The sequence below is a fragment of the Aquarana catesbeiana genome, linkage group LG06 (assembly GCF_042186555.1).
Source record: "Aquarana catesbeiana isolate 2022-GZ linkage group LG06, ASM4218655v1, whole genome shotgun sequence".
NCBI lineage: Eukaryota > Metazoa > Chordata > Amphibia > Anura > Ranidae > Aquarana > Aquarana catesbeiana.
In genome coordinates, this window is record NC_133329.1 from 192,488,878 (window position 1) to 192,507,621 (window position 18,744).

Below are 18,744 nucleotides of genomic sequence, written 5' to 3' on the forward strand. Positions count from 1 at the left end.
CCAACCAAAACGTTCTCTTGGGTTCTCCAAAGACCTCCTGCTCTCTAGCTCCCTTGTAACCTCATCCCATGCTCACCTCCAGGACTTCTCAAGAGCCTCCCACCCTCTGGAATGCTCTACCCCAATCTGTTTGACTTTTTCCTACTTTGTCTACTTTCAAACCATCTCAGAAAACTCATCTTTTCAGAGAAGCCTATCTGGCTCCTACCTAACAACTGGTACATTTATTTTTGTCATCTGCAAATCCCCCACAGTTATTACCTTTTGTATCTCTTGACCCTCACTCCTAGATTGTAAGCTCTAAGGAACAGGGCCCTCTGATTTCTACTGTATTAAAGTGTACTGTATTTGTATACCCTCAAGTTGTAAACTTGGCGCTATATAAATCCTGTATAATAATAATAAAATTGGTGCCAAGGGAGTAAAGATGCTTGCACACAACCTTTTTCAGTCTGCCTTACATTTACACATGTTGCAGAGCTAAAGTTGCATATAATTATAAAAATGCCAAGTTGAAGGTTAAAAAATATTGTCCAAATTTTTATTTTTTTCTGTTTCCCCAACGAAATGAATAGAGAACATAGAAAGTTGAAAATTAGATAATCAGCTCATCAAGTACACACATATGACTTAAAAAATATATATATTTAAAAAATGCATACTTCTGCACAATAAACCAGCAAACATATCTCCTCTTAGGGTTCATGTATGATTATATGTTACATTGAATTATTTATTCCATTCAATGGCAGCAAACTGCCTGTCCCCAACCAACACACATGTCCAATGAATCCACATGCAAAAAACAGATTGGAAAGATGCAGAACATTCTTTTCATGACTTTATGCTAGAAAGCAGCTAATCCAGGAGTTTACTGTTAGCGTTAAAGAAGAATTCTAGGTTTGGCATTTTTTTTACATAGTTACAACTTGGGGTCCAACTTGGAGTATGTCGTCATACTTTCCACTTCATCCAATCAGAGAATGCTTTGCATTCATTGAGAAAATGCAGCCACCCTGTGTTTAGAAAGGAGCAGGGCAGTGGCGCTGCATGGAACCCAGAAGCTAGTGGAGATCACCATAAGAATGGCATTTATAACAATGAACAATTATGACCTATGCCACAAAAGTCACAGCCTATAATGGCTTGTGTCCTATATGCCAAGCTGAACAACCCTTTGTGTTATCCAAATTAAGACTGTTCCAGGGCACATGTTTTTAAATGTTCAGAAGAGCCGCTGAAGAAACTTGATCGGAGGCGATCCAACACTACTTAATGGACTTTTCAGGAAGGAGTCATATGAACCCGATGTCTTTTCAACACTATTATTCTGTGGCATTTCTCCTTTAAGAAAATCATCTTCATCATCTGGAATTGTACCCTGCTGTATGTACAGAAGATGGTTAGATACAAATATATACACTTTATAACTATATTACTATTGAAATTCAAATAAAATATAATATAACTAGCAGTGTTACTGGAAGACACATTTACAATGCATGAGACAGTAAAAGTAACCCAATAAAAATAAAGGGTTTAGAATGAGCTCTGCTGTTTTGTGTCTGTAATCCTAAAAAAAAAAAATCAGATGCTGGTTTGGTACTGGCTTAAAAGAATAGTGCAGGGTATGAAAAAAAAATGGATTTTTATAACAACTTACCTGTAAAATCCTTTTCTTTTGAGGTACATCACGGGACACAGAGCCTCATTAATTACTGATGGGTTATGTAGTATCACAACGTGATTGGACACTGGTCACACCCTAAACAGGAAGGGGGACGGAAAGTATTCATACCCCCTTAAATTTTTCACTCTTTGTTATATTGCAGCCATTTGCTAAAATCATTTAAGTTCATTTTTTTTTTCTTCATTAATGTACACACAGCACCCCATATTGACAGAAAAACACAGAATTGTTGACATTTTTGCAGATTTATTAAAAAAGAAAAACTGAATAACCCTTTGCTGTGACACTCATATATTTAACTCAGGTGCTGTCCATTTCTTGTGATCATCCTTGAGATGGTTCTACACTTCCATTTTAGTCCAGCTGTTTTTGATTATACTGATTGGACTTGATTAGGAAAGCCACACACCTAATTGAGCATCTCTGGAGAGACCTAAAAATGGCTGTCCACCAACGTTTACCATCCAACCTGACAGAACTGGAGAGGATCTGCAAGGAGAAATGGCAGAGGATCCCCAAATCCAGTTGTGAAAAACTTGCTGCATCTTTCCCAAAAATACTCATGGCTGTATTAGATCAAAAGGGAGCTTCTACTAAATACTGAGCAAAGGGTCTGAATACTTAGGACCATGTGATATTTCAGTTTTTCTTTTTAATAAATCTGCAAAAATGTCAACAATTCTGTGTTTTTCTGTCAATATGGGGTGCTGTGTGTACATTAATGAGGAAAAAAATGAACTTAAATGATTTTAGCAAATGGCTGCAATATAACAAAGAGTGAAACATTTAGGGAGGTCTGAATACATTCCGTCCCCCTACTGGGGATACCTCAGTTTTGTAGCAAAGCAATATAAGTGTATTAGAAGAGGGGCGGGACCTCTGTGTCCTGTGATGTACCTCAAAAGAAAAGGATTTTACAGGTAAGCTGTTATAAAAATCCTATTTTCTTTCTCGTACATCACGGGACACAGAGCCTCAGTAATTACTGATGGGATGTAACAGAGCAATGCTATTTGAGGGGAAGGGACCACACAACGTAGGGTGTAATCAGACCTGAGGACCTTGTACCGCTGCCTGCAGCACACTACGCCCAAAGGCGATATTCTCATGCCTTCCCACATCCACCTGATAAAATCTGGGGAATGTATGGACTGAAAACCAGGTTGCGGATTTGCAGATTTGAGCCATAGAGGCCCGGTGGAGTGTGCCTTGATTTGAAAAGGTGGAATTTTCTGTTTCAAACTGTAAGCTTGAATAATCATTTGTCAAATCCATTTAGAAATGGTAGATTTTTTTTGGGCGTGGCCTGACCTGGAACGAAGATGGCTGCTTAGCTTAGAAGCTCCTGCCACCTCACGACCTGAACTTAATTTACCGGAGGCACACTCGACCCAAACCTGCCTACACAAATGGGAACTGCCTCGAGGAACACATCTGCTTCCCGATCCCGTTCGCCCAGGGAACACCCAGAGACTACGGGCCATAATATCCCAGACATGTTCCGCTCCGGCAGGGGAAACATGGCGTCCTCCCGCCATGGGAACTCACATACAGCGACTCTCTCGCAATTGGGATCACCACCCGTCACTCTCCCTCCTATTTCAACAGCCGGGAATGACAAAGAGCCACATACACAACCTCACCTTAACATCCACGACCTGAGAACAATTGCAGCGGACATAAAGGACACACTCTCAGCTGCAATTTCGGAACTGTGCCTTGACATACATACACTCACCGATAGAGTGCAGGCCGCTGAAAAGATGGCGGAGCGTCAGGAGATACAGATCCGCAAGACCACACATCAAGTTGACACCCATACCCTCCAAATGCGAGATATGCAAAGGCACCTTGAAGACCTTGATAATAGAGGCAGACGCCATAACCTAAGAATAAGAGGAATCCCAGAAGCAATCAAAGGAAACCAAATACTGCTATCCATCACAGGACTGTTCAATGACCTTCTGAACAGACCCCAATCGAAATAGAGAGGATCCATCGAGCTTTGAGACCCAGGGGCAGGGACACTGATCCCCCAAGGGACATAATCTGCTCCCTAGTAGATTTCAAGATTAAGGAAGAGATTCTCAGACAGGCCAGAGGCAAATCGCAAATCGTTCATGAAGGGAAAACTGTCCAGATTTACCAAGATCTCTCCGGTATAACACTTCAATATCGCAGAGATCTGAGACCCTTGCTGGACATTCTCCGCTCTAAGAACATACCATACAAATGGAAGTTCCCTTTCTGCCTCTCCCAGGGTCGTACGGCACTTCTGAAAGTGCCTGAAGACCTTCACCACTTTTGCGAAACCCTCAATATCCCGTTGGTAGATGTGCCGAATTGGTATGCTGATTTTCGCCATTTGGCTTTGAGGAGAGAACACCAATCTGAGGAGCCTATGGAGACGCAAGGCACAAGATACAGAAGGAGACGCTTTCCCTCGACTCCAACACAGCGCAATCCCCGGTACGACTTCAGCTCATCTGACTCTCCTAATGCAAGGAGAGCCCGAAGGGACCACTAAGCCTCCCTACAGGTATTCAGTATTACAAGGTTGCCGGTTTGCCGCATTCAGTCATGTTTATGACACACTTTTTTTTGTTTAGTTTTGGACTTATGGTTTGACTGTTTTTTATTATAAAAGCTTGGATACTGTGAACCGATAAAAACTTGGATACTGTGAACCGTCTCGGACGTCCACAGCACCCTCACGATATACCCAACTACACCATGGAATTACCCCCACACACTGCGGCTGTGGAGTTGGACAGTAAATTGCTTGTGAACATTGGCTTAACATCACGAGAATAGTTTAAACTATCAACCCCAAAATGCACAGCGAGCGGCTTCCGGATGTACGTTATGGACATTAGTCACATGTCATCGGACTTCCTTTTACAGCCACATTCTCATTAAGACGGCACATCACCAGTCAACACAGTTATCAACTGCTTACCCATACATTGGACCAGGATCCTGGATAAAGAGAGATCACCCTTCCTAGCCGGATTCAAACTATTAAAGACCACATGGCTGAAGATTTTCCTTTCGCCCACACAGGAGCAGTTTACTGGAACCCACCGCCGACTTGGACTTCTCACAGACCAACCTCCCCCACTACAGGGGCATCTTTAAACACAAGAATGAACTTCTACTCAGCGGGCTATGACACGGCTGACTGCTCTCCTGGTAGCGGACTCATGTACCAGGTATGGTGCCAAAAATAAAAACCTGTCTATAACTCATACATAGGTACATGGGTCAATACTTTTCGACACACAACTGTTCCCCTTGCCATTACTCCCATCTGATAGCCTATATTAACTACAGACCTGTTCCCGAATAGGCCCGTACTGCTCAGCTGAAAACAAACTTTTTCACCTTAATTATATCAATCAGATTGAACACAACTCAGATATACACTCACAGGTATCCAACTATACTTACCGTTTTGATGTTACACTTTTGAATGTTTTGGTTCTTTATTTTTAGTAAGAAATTACTTATACTAGTTCAAAGTATATATATTTGCTATTTGACATTATTTTTCTGTAATCTTACAATTTTTTATCATACAAACGATTATCACTAGATAAGCTGCACTCTGGCTTTTACACAGATTGCCTCACTGAGGACAGAGGACATCCCCAGATCTCCAACTTAAGAGCACCCATGGTACACTTGCTTACTAAGGTTACACTGACACATGAAGGGTGGTTTACACTTTCGCATACATAAGTTCACCTATTACCCTAAAATACTGGGGATGTATCCCCTTTATATCCAGACAGTACCTCATCTCATGAATCACCCATTGATGACGCACACACCCTCCCTAATATTTTCTTTCAATGGTCGGTGAGTGGCAGGTGTCTCGTGACACTAGGTACTTTTAAAACTACAAACACTCTCTTGTGACAGGTTATTGCCATCCCCCACACAGTAGTGGAATAGGGTGCAATTCCGCAAATCGCGGAGTGCACGGTATTTCTACTCTGTACCCTACCGATTCTCGATTATCACTGAGGCGGGTGATTTATATCCTCGTCGCCTCATCGGTTGTTCCAGAGGGTTTAAGTACCCAAACCACAGCTCATCCTAATTTTAACAGAACCCCTCCTCCTACCCTCCTACCCCACTGCCCTTGACTTCTCTTTACGCATCCATTTCTGACAGAAGCAATGGCGCCCACCCACATAACAAATGACAAGACTCAGTCTACCACTCAAATCAAATTATGCTCCATAAACATACGAGGACTCAACACACCCGAGAAACGGTCACAATTACTCTCTTCCCTACTAAAGTCGAAAAATCATATTGCCCTTATCCAAGAAACACAATTCCGAACGGACGACATACCTAAGCTTTATGACAGACACTTCCTGACAGTACACCATGCATCTAATAAAGATGCTAAATCAAAAGGGGTATCCATTCTCATATCAAAAAATTGCTCAATTACTATCACTGACATTCAGAGAGATCCTCAAGGGAGGTTCCTTTTTATAAAGGGTAACCTACATAATAGACTTATCACCATCGCAAATCTCTATGCACCAAACACTGCACGGGTTGCCTTTTTTCGTAAAACGCTCCAACAATTGCAAACATTCTACTCAGGTACCTTAATAGTTGGTGGTGACTTTAATGTAGCCCTTAATCCATCAATCGACACGTCTAATGGTCTATCAGCTCTGACATACAAGGCCCTTCGTGCGATAAAGATTCAACTCAAGGGGGGCGTGGCCTGACCTGGCATGAAGATGGCTGCTTAAACCAATAGCTCCTGATATCCAAGACCTGCTACCAATCTATCGGTGGTTCTAACGCCATTTACTCGGCCAAAAATATGGGGACTGCGTCCCGGAACGCCTCAACCTCTCAGTCCCGCTCACCCAGAGAGCAACCGGGCAACGCTGGACACAATATTCCAGAAATGTTCCGGACAAACAGGGGTAACATGGCGTCTTCCCGCCTCAGTAACCCAGAGGCCGCACCTTCCTTACAAACGGGAGCTCTAACAAACATTCTCCCGCTCGGCCAGACAAACGGAACCGAAGACCGACCACCACCGCAATTAAACATCCAGGACCTGCGGATGATAGCCGCAGACATTAAAGACACCCTGTCGGCAGCAATCTCGGAACTCCGTATAGACATCCGCGCCCTCTCTGACAGGGTGCAGACAGTGGAAAAGATGGCGGATCGACAGGACCTTCAACTACGCAAAACGACTATGCATGTCGACACTCATACACTCCAGATGAGAGACATGCAAAGACACCTCGAGGATCTCGACAACCAGGGCAGACGCCACAATCTGCGGATCAGAGGTTTACTAGAATCGATCGAAGGCGAACAGATTGCGCATTCCGCCACAAGCCTGTTTAACGGTCTCCTCCACAGACCACTCCAGACGCACATTGAACTAGAAAGGATCCATAGGGCACTGCGGCCCAAAGGCAAAGACACAGATCCACTGAGGGATGTCATCTGCTGTCTCACAGATTTTAGGATCAAGGAGGAAATACTCAAACAAGCCAGAGCCGTTCCACAAATAGTGCACGAAGGAAAAATAGTCCAAATATATCAAGACCTGTCAGGCATTACCCTCCAACACCGCAGGGATCTGAAGCCCCTGCTTGACACTCTGCGAGCTAAAAGCATTACCTACAAGTGGAAATTCCCTTTCTGTCTAGCCGCTACCTCTCAGGGCCGCTCGGCTTTTCTAAGGGTACCTGAAGGTCTCCCTCTATTCTGTGACACCCTGCACATCCCGAGGATAGAAGTACCCAACTGGTATGCGGAATTCCGCTGTTCCGCGGTCCGCAGAGAACACCCACCTGATGAACCCATGGAGGCTTCTCATACAAGCCAAAGGAGGAGAAGAACCTCATCCATCACACCGCCTCATGGAGCATACCGCGCTAACCGCCGTAACCATAGCCCGAACTCTCCCAACTCCAGGAGGGCCAGACGGGAACGCTAACGCTACCCGCAAGCTAAAGTAATTTTCGGGTTACAGTATTTCTGTTTAGGCCAAGTCGGACTTTCACCCACACTGGCCCGGATAAAGTTCCTTTTATTTCAGTTACGTTTCTGTTCTCTTAGTTTTTACACACTAAAGACTGCACATGAGTACCTCCAAGCTGCGAAAACACAGTCTGCGAAATACCTGTTTAAACTAAATCTATAAGCGGCTTCTGCAAAGCTTCCACCTCCATACATATGGAATACTAACGATGGCTGCGTGTACTACAATCCCCAGAATGCAGGGCAACAACTCACCGGAAACAAGTCAATGATCTCCATGGCAACGCAACCCGCTCCCGACATTCCTCATCCGGACACTAGTAATGCACCGGAAACACCAAGTGCAGAATGATCTCTTACGTCAACATAAGGCGCCCTTCAGCCTAACAAACGGCGCCAGATTCCTGTCGACACAGGCCGCAAGGAGGTAACCCAGCGGACTACCCCTGGTCAAAACACTCCCGGAGAACATTCCATGGTCCTTTGCATCTACACACCGCAAGTCTCTCCCTACGGGGTCCGGAGGCGTCTCTGGCAACGGAACAACTACAAGAACAGCGCACTCCCGCTTAAGATTAAGGACTCACAGACGGGAAGGACAAAGCAACCGAATACATTACCCTTAGGAACATAAAGACTCTGGCTGCTTCCGAATCCACGAATAACTACGGGAGGTATAATGCACTCGACTCTGCACCCCGCTCAGGTACTCTCCTTCTGTAGCCTGCAGCCATCACTAGACTTCCCAGTTATGGTAACCACAGGGTAAAGCTTCAATGTCTACTCTTTTAGATACACATAACTGTGAAATTGACCTAGTTATCCAGGTACCCAGGATTGTTATTATTGTTACATATACGCATAAGTCCATGCTACACAAATGTAAGGTTTTCTTGGTTATAGTTCAAGCTCTTCCAAACAGATAACAGCATAGCTGTTGAGATTAGGTGTTTAGTTTACTGGATCTTCTAACCATACAACATAGACTGTACGGTCTTCTCGCCTTGCACTCTGGATCCTCTACTGCGCCTCTAGGGGGATGCCACGAGGTTCTCAGAGAGCCGAGAATACCCCTCCATGAGATTGGCTTGATGGCTGGACCTCAAGCCACTCTCATACAGGCAAACAACTCATGAATTTATGAACACTTGAAATCTATGGTTCTTGTCAGAACAATGGAATTCATGCTAGCACTCCCTTCTCAGGGGCCCACGGCCCGCCCTGCCTTATCCCACCCTGACACCCACAACATTTTCCTCCAAGCCGAGAAAAGGAAAATTTGCACACACCACCTCAATATGCGATCTGTAGTCATAGGATAGTAGGACACCCAGGTATCACTACTCCACCACACCTCATAATAACTCGTCTCGTGTCGGGTTTACGCCAACCCCCACACAGCTGCGGTGCAGTCTGCCAAACCGGGCTTCGCGGATTGGGGACTGTACCTGCGCTGTATCTTACCGATTTAATATTAACAACGAGACAGCTTCATTAATTAATATCTCTGCTGTCTCATCGGTATATCAAATCAACGCTACACACTCCATCATTAGCCCCCATCATTCACACTGAGCACACTTTCCCAGAACCTTTTCCCCCGATACATCACCTTCCCCCGACGGAGGTCATGGATCCCACTAACGTAACTACTTCAAAGACTTCAACACACTCAGCACTTAACCTACGCTCCGTGAACATTCGCGGCCTAAACACACCCGAAAAACGTTCTCTTTTACTTGCCTCATTACAAAAAACCAAAACACATATTGCACTGATTCAAGAGACACATTTTAGATCGGACACAATCCCCAAACTGCAGAACAAACACTTTCCAACTGTATACCATGCCTCCAATACGGAAGCCAAATCGAAAGGTGTTTGCATCCTTATATCAAAGCATTGCCCACTGATCGTAACTGATGTAATACAAGACCCACAGGGTAGATTCCTTTTCATCAAAGGCTCTATACACAAACAAACAATAACCATCGCCAACCTGTATGCCCCAAACACGCAACAAGTGACATTTTTTCGCAACACGTTACATCTTCTCACGACTTTTACCGCGGGCACTCTTATAGTAGGCGGTGACTTCAATATTCCTCTCAATCCACCCCTCGATACTTCTAGTGGGGCCTCATCTTCTTCTTATAGGGCTCTACGGGCTATCAAAACACAATTCAGAGACCTATTATTACATGATACATGGCGCACACTTAACCCAATCGGCAAAGACTTTACCTTTTTCTCCCCACCGCACTCAAATACTCTCGTATAGATTACTTCTTTATCTCCCAAAATGACCTGCCGATGCTCCAGACATCCACCATTGACCCGATGATACTTTCCGACCACAACCCCATCACCATGACCCTGCACATTCCCAACATAAGAAAACACTCTCCCATCTGGCGCTTGGACACATCTCTCCTCACAGACGCTGACATAGCACACACCATCTCCCAACACCTAACTAACTATTTAGTGACAACGGACAGAATGAATCCTCTCCGGAGGTAGTATGGGCGGCACATAAATGTGTTACGAGAGGAACGTTCTTGTCCCAGGCCGCGCATAGAAACAAACAAAGGAAAGAGAGACTGGAGGTAATGACTAACCGCATTTCACAACTGGAAAGGAAACACAAAGCATCTCTGGCCTCAGATACATTAGCCGAGCTGACACAATTGAGAAACGACCTCTTAGAAGAATTACACAAAAACGTTAAACGCAAATACATGCTTACGAAAAAATGCTTCTATGAGTTTGGTAACAAGTCAGGGAAGATGCTAGCTAGAGCACTACAGGTTAAAAAGGCTGCCCACACTATTCACTCAATCGTAGACCCCTCGGGTAAAACATTAGTCGCGTCAGAGGACATAGCGAAACAATTTGTACGCTACTTCACAGACTTGTACAATCTTTGCTCAAAACAGACTTCTCCTACCCCATCGGACAGGAAAACGGCAATTCAAAATTTTTTATCCCAATACTCTCCCTCACCACTCAAGGCTGAGGAGGCTGCATCTCTTGACAAACCCTTGACTACGGAGGAAATTACACTGGCACTAAAACATATGAAACCGGGCAAAAGCCCTGGTCCCGATGGACTACCAGTCGGTTACTACAAAACCTTCCATGAACTGCTAACACCTCACCTAGTCAAGGCGTTTAATAGCCTTACACCCAATAGTACAGCGTCCAAAGACATATTAGAAGCGCATATTACTCTCATCCCCAAACCAGGAAAAGATAACAAGATGGTCTCTAATTATCGCCCCATTTCTCTACTAAATGTAGATGTAAAATTATATGCTAAAGCCATAGCTAACCGTCTTCTACCCCTGATTCCTAATTTAATTGCCACTGACCAAGTAGGTTTTGTCCCGGGTAGAGAAGCTAAAGATAACACTTCTAAAGCTCTAAACGTACACCATTGGTTAACTTCCACCACTACTAAGGGCTTCCTCCTTTCGTTGGACGCGGAGAAGGCGTTCGACAGGGTGGCCTGGGACTTTATGGAAGCAACCCTGCACTCAATAGGCCTTCCGACATGATTAATCAACATGATTTTGACTCTCTATTCTTCTCCCACGGCCAAAGTAAGAGTGAATGGTGGCTTGTCGGGCGCCTTCTCCGTGTCCAACGGAACTAGACAGGGATGCCCTTTATCCCCCCTGATCTTTATTCTAACTATGGAACCCATGCTGCGCAGAATTAGAGAGAACCCGGATATCAAAGGCATTGAAATAAACCAAAAACAATACAAAGTAGCGGCATACGCGGACGACGTCCTTCTCTTTCTCACGGATCCGATCACTACCATCCCGAACCTTCTCAGAGACTTCACACTTTTCAAAACCCTTTCAAACTTACAAATAAACTTTTCTAAATCCAAAGCCCTTAACATATCGCTAACAAATGAGACAGTCATACAATGCAAACATAACTTCCCGTTTGGTTGGGAATCACAAGCAATAACATACCTAGGTATCAAAATCCCAGCCAGATTGACAGACTTATATCGGCTAAACTTCATACCCATTTTACAAACCATCCAGAATGACCTGCAAAAATGGCAAACCGGTCCATTTTCGTGGTTCGGAAGGATAGCCATTTTAAAAATGAACATACTACCTAGGATACTATACCTACTCCAAACCATTCCGATACTGCTCCCACTCTCTTTCTTTGCTACTTACAAAAGGATCTGTAGGAAGTTCATCTGGCTCTCCAAACAGCCCAGATTGAACTGGCATAGACTGACACTCCCCAAATTACAGGGAGGATTACAAGTCCCGGACATACAAACCTACTACCGGGTCTGCCATCTAGCCAGAATTGTTGACTGGCACATACACAGCAGAGAAAAAGAGTGGGTACATATTGAAAACGCTTTTACCAAGATCCTGTTGAAACTTCTTCCTTGGATTAACCCTCAACATATTCCGAAAACTGCCACATCAAATCCCCTGATCAACTCCACACTCTTAAATTTTAAAGCTGCATGCAAAATAATGAGGCTTCAACCTACACCAGGACCAATGACACCTATAGAAGATAACCCTGACTTTAAGCCGGGAGTGTCTCTACTCCACCCGACAAATGACCCACAAAGAACACGCCTCACAGCACAACACATGTTCCTTCATGGATCCCTCCTATCACACCAGGCATTGAATGATAAACTCCCTGACTATAATATTCCTCTTTACAAATACCTTCAGATCCGCCACTTCATCAATAGCCTACAACCCACCGCCAATCTACACAGGGAACTCACACCCTTCGAACGCCTTTGCAACAGTCAGGAACCTCAAAGACACCTCATCTCGACCATCCACGCACTCCTTTTCACATCGCATGACATCAAAGAAGATAAATTACTAATACAATTGAAAACTGAACTGAACCAAGTCTTTACTCCGGACGAATGGAGAAATGTACTCACTCACATCCACAAAGGTTCAATCAATGTAGCGATACAGGAGTGTAAATTCAAAATCTACACGAAATGGTATAGGACTCCCGACAAAATTAACAAATTTATACCAAACGTATCCCCTAAATGCTGGAGATGTAACGCAGCTAGAGGCTCACTCCTCCACATTTGGTGGGAATGTCCCCTCATTCAACCCTACTGGGCTGACATACATCGCTTAATTACTCAAAAAACAACATACACCCCAGACTTTACCCCGGCACAATTTCTACTCCATCATACATCCATTCCTCAACGCTTATACAAAAAATCGCTAGTCCTCCATCTCATAAATGCGGCAAACCTGTGCATTCCTGTACACTGGAGGAGCACATCACCTCCCTCAATTACAGAATGGATTCGGAGAGTGGACAGAGTAGCCGAGATAGAAAATCTCAAACATCTGACACACCATCTAAATTTAGAGAAACTTGGGCCTGTTGGTTCCATTTTAAAGAATCACAACCGACACAAGCACAGAACATTCCTCCCATCATGGATTCTGATAGCAACGTAAACTCGCTCTTGAATAACCATAGAACTGTTTGAATATATGCCCCAGCCTAAACCTCCGTCTTCCCCTCACTCCCCTCATTCCCCTCCGCAACTTCCCGTCCATGTACATACTCTAAACATGTCAATCTCTTATCAGTTCTTGGCAAGAGAGGTACCCCATCACATTATACATCTAGATCCGACATGCCCTAAAATTACATTACTGTATACACCCTCACTGGGCACAGATAGTCCCCATTTGGGGTGCCCAGGAGAGAGGGTTGAAAGACTATGAACGGCATTAACTATTAAATATTAACTATTAACTATTAACAATTAACAATTACCACTGAACACTGAACCAACCCCTTAGTAAATCATTACGTGTTATGTGAAGTACAACTTCCCCTGGTTAGTCACAAAAACAACATTATCTTACTCGGCACGGTCTGTATGACAATCCCGGCTAACAACCACAAGTGTAACACTTTGCTGTATCAATATACACAGTACTGTACTTTGAATATATGTAAAACTCAATAAAACAATATTAATAAAAAAAAAAAAGATTCAACTCAAGGAACTATTGCTCCATGACACTTGGCGCACACTACATCCTTCTGACGAGGATTTCACATTCTTCTCCAAGCCCCACTTCAAATATTCCAGACTGGACCACTTTTTTTATCTCCCAAATTGACCTATCCTTTCTAACCAAAGCTACTATTGAACCAATGATTTTATCGGACCACAACCCCATAACAATGACCATACAAATTCCCTATGCGCGGGTTGCCTCACACATTTGGCGCCTTGATAGCTCCCTACTCACTGACTCAGAAATAACACAGTCCGTATCTCAAAATCTAGCCCAATATTTCTCAGAAAACGTACAAGGAGACTCTCCCCCAGAGGTCATATGGGCCGCACACAAATGTGTAATTAGGGGCACCCTCATCTCCCTGGCGGCTAAAAGAAATAAACGTAAGAAAGCGAAAATAGTGGAATTAACTAACCGTATTTACACTTTAGAACAAAAACATAAAGCTTCTTTGGCTACAGAGGCTCTGGCGGAACTGACACGCACCAGAGAAGAACTTTTAGAAGAATTACACAAAACTTTAAAACTAAAATACACATTATCTCAAAAGTACTTCTACGAATTCGGTAATAAATCAGGAAAGCTACTAGCCAGAGCCTTACAAGCTAAAAAAGCTGCGCAAACTATTCATACGATCAAAGACACCTCAGGTACGGCAATAGTAAAATTCAGAGGAAATAACTGACCAATTTGTACAATATTTTTCTAAATTATACAACATACCTACCCCCCAACTAACCACCACCCCAGACAATCGCAAAACAGCTATTCAAGAATTCCTTCGCCAATACTCTCCCACACTCATCACAGCTGAAGAAGCCGCCAATCTAGACCTACCATTAACAATGGAAGAAACCTTAAGTGCATTAAAATAGTTAAAACCTAGTAAGAGCCCCGGTCCGTATGGTCTAACGGTCAACTACTACAAATCCTTTCCTGACATCCTTATCCCCCATTAGTGAAAGCCTTCAACAACCTTACACCATCCAGTATAGCCAGCAAAGATATCCTGGAGGCACATATCACCCTTATCCCCAAACCAGGCAAGGATGCTACTTCGGTTTCCAACTATCGCCCCATTTCCCTACTAAATGTAGACGTCAAACTATATGCCAAAACCTTAGCCAATCGAATTCTACCCTTAATCCCCAGGCTGGTGTCTCTGGACCAAGTGGGTTTTGTCCCTGGCAGGGAAGCTAGGGACAATGCTATTAAAGCTTTGAATATCCATCATTGGCTTTCTACGACCTCTACACAAGGCTTCTTTCTATCTTTGGACGCGGAGAAGGCATTCGACAGGGTGGCTTGGGATTTTATGGCTGCAACCCTACATGCTGTGGGCATACCTCCACACCTACTTCAAATGATTCTGGCGCTATATTCCAATCCCACAGCCAGAATTAGAGTAAATGGCTGCCTGTGGGGCGCCTTCTCCGTCTCCAATGGCACAAGACAGGGATGTCCATTATCCCCTTTAATTTTTATCCTCACCATGGAACCCCTACTACGTAAACTCAGAGAAAACCCAGATATAAAAGGCCTAAACATAAACCACAAACAATACAAGGTAGCAGCTTACGCGGATGACATTCTGCTTTTCCTCACAGACCCGATTAATACTATTCCTAATCTTCTAAAAGACTTCACTCTTTTTAAATCCCTCTTTAACTTACAAATCAATTTCTCAAAATCAAAAGCTTTGAACATTACCTTACCTGACACCACGATTACACAATGCAAACACAATTTTCCCTTTTGCTGGGAACCCCACAACATCACATACCTCAGAATTAAAATCCCCAATAAACTGACTGACCTCTACATAACGAACTTTCAACCTGTCCTCCAAGCCATACAGGGCGACCTACAAAAATGGCATGCGGGACCGTTTTCTTGGTTTGGAAGAACTGCAATCTTGAAAATGAACATATTACCTAGACTACTTTATCTGTTTCAAGCTATCCCCATAAAACTACCATTCTCATTCTTTGCTACGTACAAACGGATTTGTAGGACATTAATTTGGACCTCTAAAACACCCAGGCTAAGTTGGGCCAGACTTACTCTGCCCAAATCTCTGGGAGGATTAGGCCTACCAGACATTCAAAAATATCATTGGGCTTGCCATCTAACAAGAATTGCTGACTGGCATTTACATTACCACAACAAAAACTGGATACAGTTGGAACAGGTGTTTATAACAATCCCACTGCGTCACTTGCCTTGGATCAACCCTCACAAGATTCCAAAGGACGTCAAATCACACCCTCTAATTGATGCAACACTACTGAATTTCAAGGCGGCATGCAAACACCTACAACTACAACCCACACCTGGACCCATGACCCCTTTAGAAGACAACCCAGACTTTGAACCGGGTCTGTCTCTACACACCCCAACGATAGACCCACAAAGACCCCGACCTTTAATACGACAATTTTTTCACAATGAGCAACTTATGACACACCAAGCCATGTCTTCCAAATTCCCAGACCACCACATCCCTTTCTACAAATACCTGCAAATCAGACATTTCATCCAAAGCTGTACTCCCACCGTTGCTATACACAGGGAACACTTATGCAACAGTGAGGGACTACAGCGACACCTGATTTCGAGTATATATGCCATGCTATTTTCGACACACAAACTTAAGGAAGACAAAATAGTACGACAATGGGAAACTGAACTACAGTTAGACTTGATTTCTGAAGACTGGGGACACATCTATAATCACATTCATAAGGGCTCGATTAATGTTTCAACACAAGAAAACAGATATAAAATTTTCACAAAATGGTACAGGACCCCGGACAAAATCCACAAATTTTACCCCAACCTTCCCTCTACATGCTGGAGATGTAACACAGCAGACGGCACGTTCCTCCACATTTGGTGGTCATGCCCACTCATCCAACCCTATTGGACTGAAATTCACAGCTTAATCTCCCAGATTACGACTTACACGCCAGACTTCACGCCAGCTCAATTCCTACTACACCACACAATTGCAGTATAAAAAAATCTCTCCTGCTCCATCTTATTAATGCTGCAAACCAATGTATCCCAGTGCATTGGAGACAAAGCTCTCCCCCCATGATCATAGAATGGATACAGAGAGTAAATAGAGTGGCCGAAATGGAAACCTCATACACCAAGCCACATCAAAATATAGCAAAATTTGGGCTTGCTGGTCACACTATGCTGAGTCACAAGCTTTGAATACTTCTGCCATCGACCCCTCCACAGTGAATTAGAAAACCATGAACCAATCAGCTTACAAGATACCCTTGACCTCCACCCTTTGCCCCTTCCTCCCCCATCTACAAACCCTCCCCCCTCACCAACAGTGCCTCTCCAGTATTCCAATGACCAAAGCGACATCTACCTTGCATGAAGGCTCACTGGATCTGCACATAAATAGACTTACACCAATCACGGAGTGTAAAAGGTATCAGGCCTCTCAAAGTCCTGTACCTTCTATACGGTGATACTTCCTTTTACACCACGTGGGCTTTTTATGCATGGTACGGTAGACCGTTCCAACCTGCACACTGAATTTACATCTATATTCCCCTCCACCGGACACAGATAGATCCCCTCAGGGGTGTCCGGAGGTAAGGGATTACCTTGGTCGGTTAATGTTCAATACACACAATCATATTACATACTCTAACCCTTCATTTTATACCCCACATTCCGAGAGAATAAATGTAACCATCCTTAAATCTACATTCAGTCAAATTGTTCCCAACCTACTGATTTCACAAGGAATTAAGAATAAAAAAAGATGTCTATGAAGCTTTAACCCTGTGCCTTTTTTAAAGGTACGGCATATATTGAAACAACATATCTGTTATTGCTTCTTATATCATATTATAACTGTATACCTGATTCTACTCACTGTATTTGTTATAAGTACTTCTGAATTGATATCTGTATACCTGTTAAAATTCAATAAAATATCTTTAAAAAAAAAAAGAAATAGTAGATTTTGACGCTGCCTGTCCTCTATTGGGACCTTCTGGCCGTACGAACAAAACATCCGTTTTGCGAATTTGAGCAGTTGCTTCCAGATAGGCCTTGACTGCTCTTACTACATCCAAAGAATGTAGTGACCTTTCTACTGTAGAACAGGGGTCTGGAAAAAAGGAAGGTAGAACAATATCTTGGTTTAGATGAAAATCTGAAAACACTTTTGGTAGAAAGCTAGGATGAGGGCGCAATACCACTCTATCCTTATGCAAGATTAAATAAGGCTCTTTACAGGAAAGAGCTGCTAATTCTGACTAATTTTAGCAGAAGAAATGGCTACCAGAAAAATGAACTTTCTTGTCAACAAGACCAAGGGAATTTGACGTATTGATTCAAAAGGCTGTTTCTGTAAAACTGACAGAACCAAAATTTAAGTCCCAGGGGTTTAGGGGCGCCTTAACCGGAGGATTAAGACGCATCACCCCCTGCATAAAGTTTCGGACCAAAGAATGTGAAGCAAGTGGCCGTTTAAATAATACTGATAAGGTCGAGACCTGGCCCTTGATGGTACTCAAGGCCAGCTTCATCTCTAATCCCATTTGTAGAAAGTCAAGAATTCTACCTATTACATATTTTCTGGGATGCCAACCCCTGGATTCACACCAGGATACCTAAGTTTTCCAGGCTTTATGATAAATCACTCTGGAAGCTGGCTTCCTTGCATTGATCAAGGTAGAGATCACAGGACCTGAAAGCCCACGACTCTTCAGAACGTGGGTTTCAATAGCCAAACCGTCAAATTTAGCGTTTGTAAGGCAGGATGGAACACTGGACCTTGAGATAACAGGTCTGGACGTGACGGTAGGGTCCACGGGGAACCTACTGTCATCCTTACTATTTCTGCATACCAAGCTCTTCTGGGCCAAGCTGGGGCCACCAGAAGTACCAACTTCTTTTCCT

At 43.6% G+C, this 18,744-nt stretch overlaps 1 protein-coding gene across 3 annotated transcripts in view; it reads right to left on the minus strand.

Moving 5' to 3' along the window:
* Positions 1-626: 626 nt before the first annotated feature.
* Positions 627-18,744, minus strand: part of RRN3 (RRN3 homolog, RNA polymerase I transcription factor) — a 1,085,194-nt gene continuing 1,067,076 nt past the window's right edge. For all 3 annotated transcript variants that reach the window (XM_073591180.1, XM_073591181.1, XM_073591179.1), the window contains one exon: positions 627-1,384. In XM_073591180.1, coding sequence (XP_073447281.1) covers positions 1,226-1,384 — 159 coding nt within the window. In that variant the 3' untranslated portion in view covers positions 627-1,225. The remainder of the gene's footprint in view (positions 1,385-18,744) is intronic.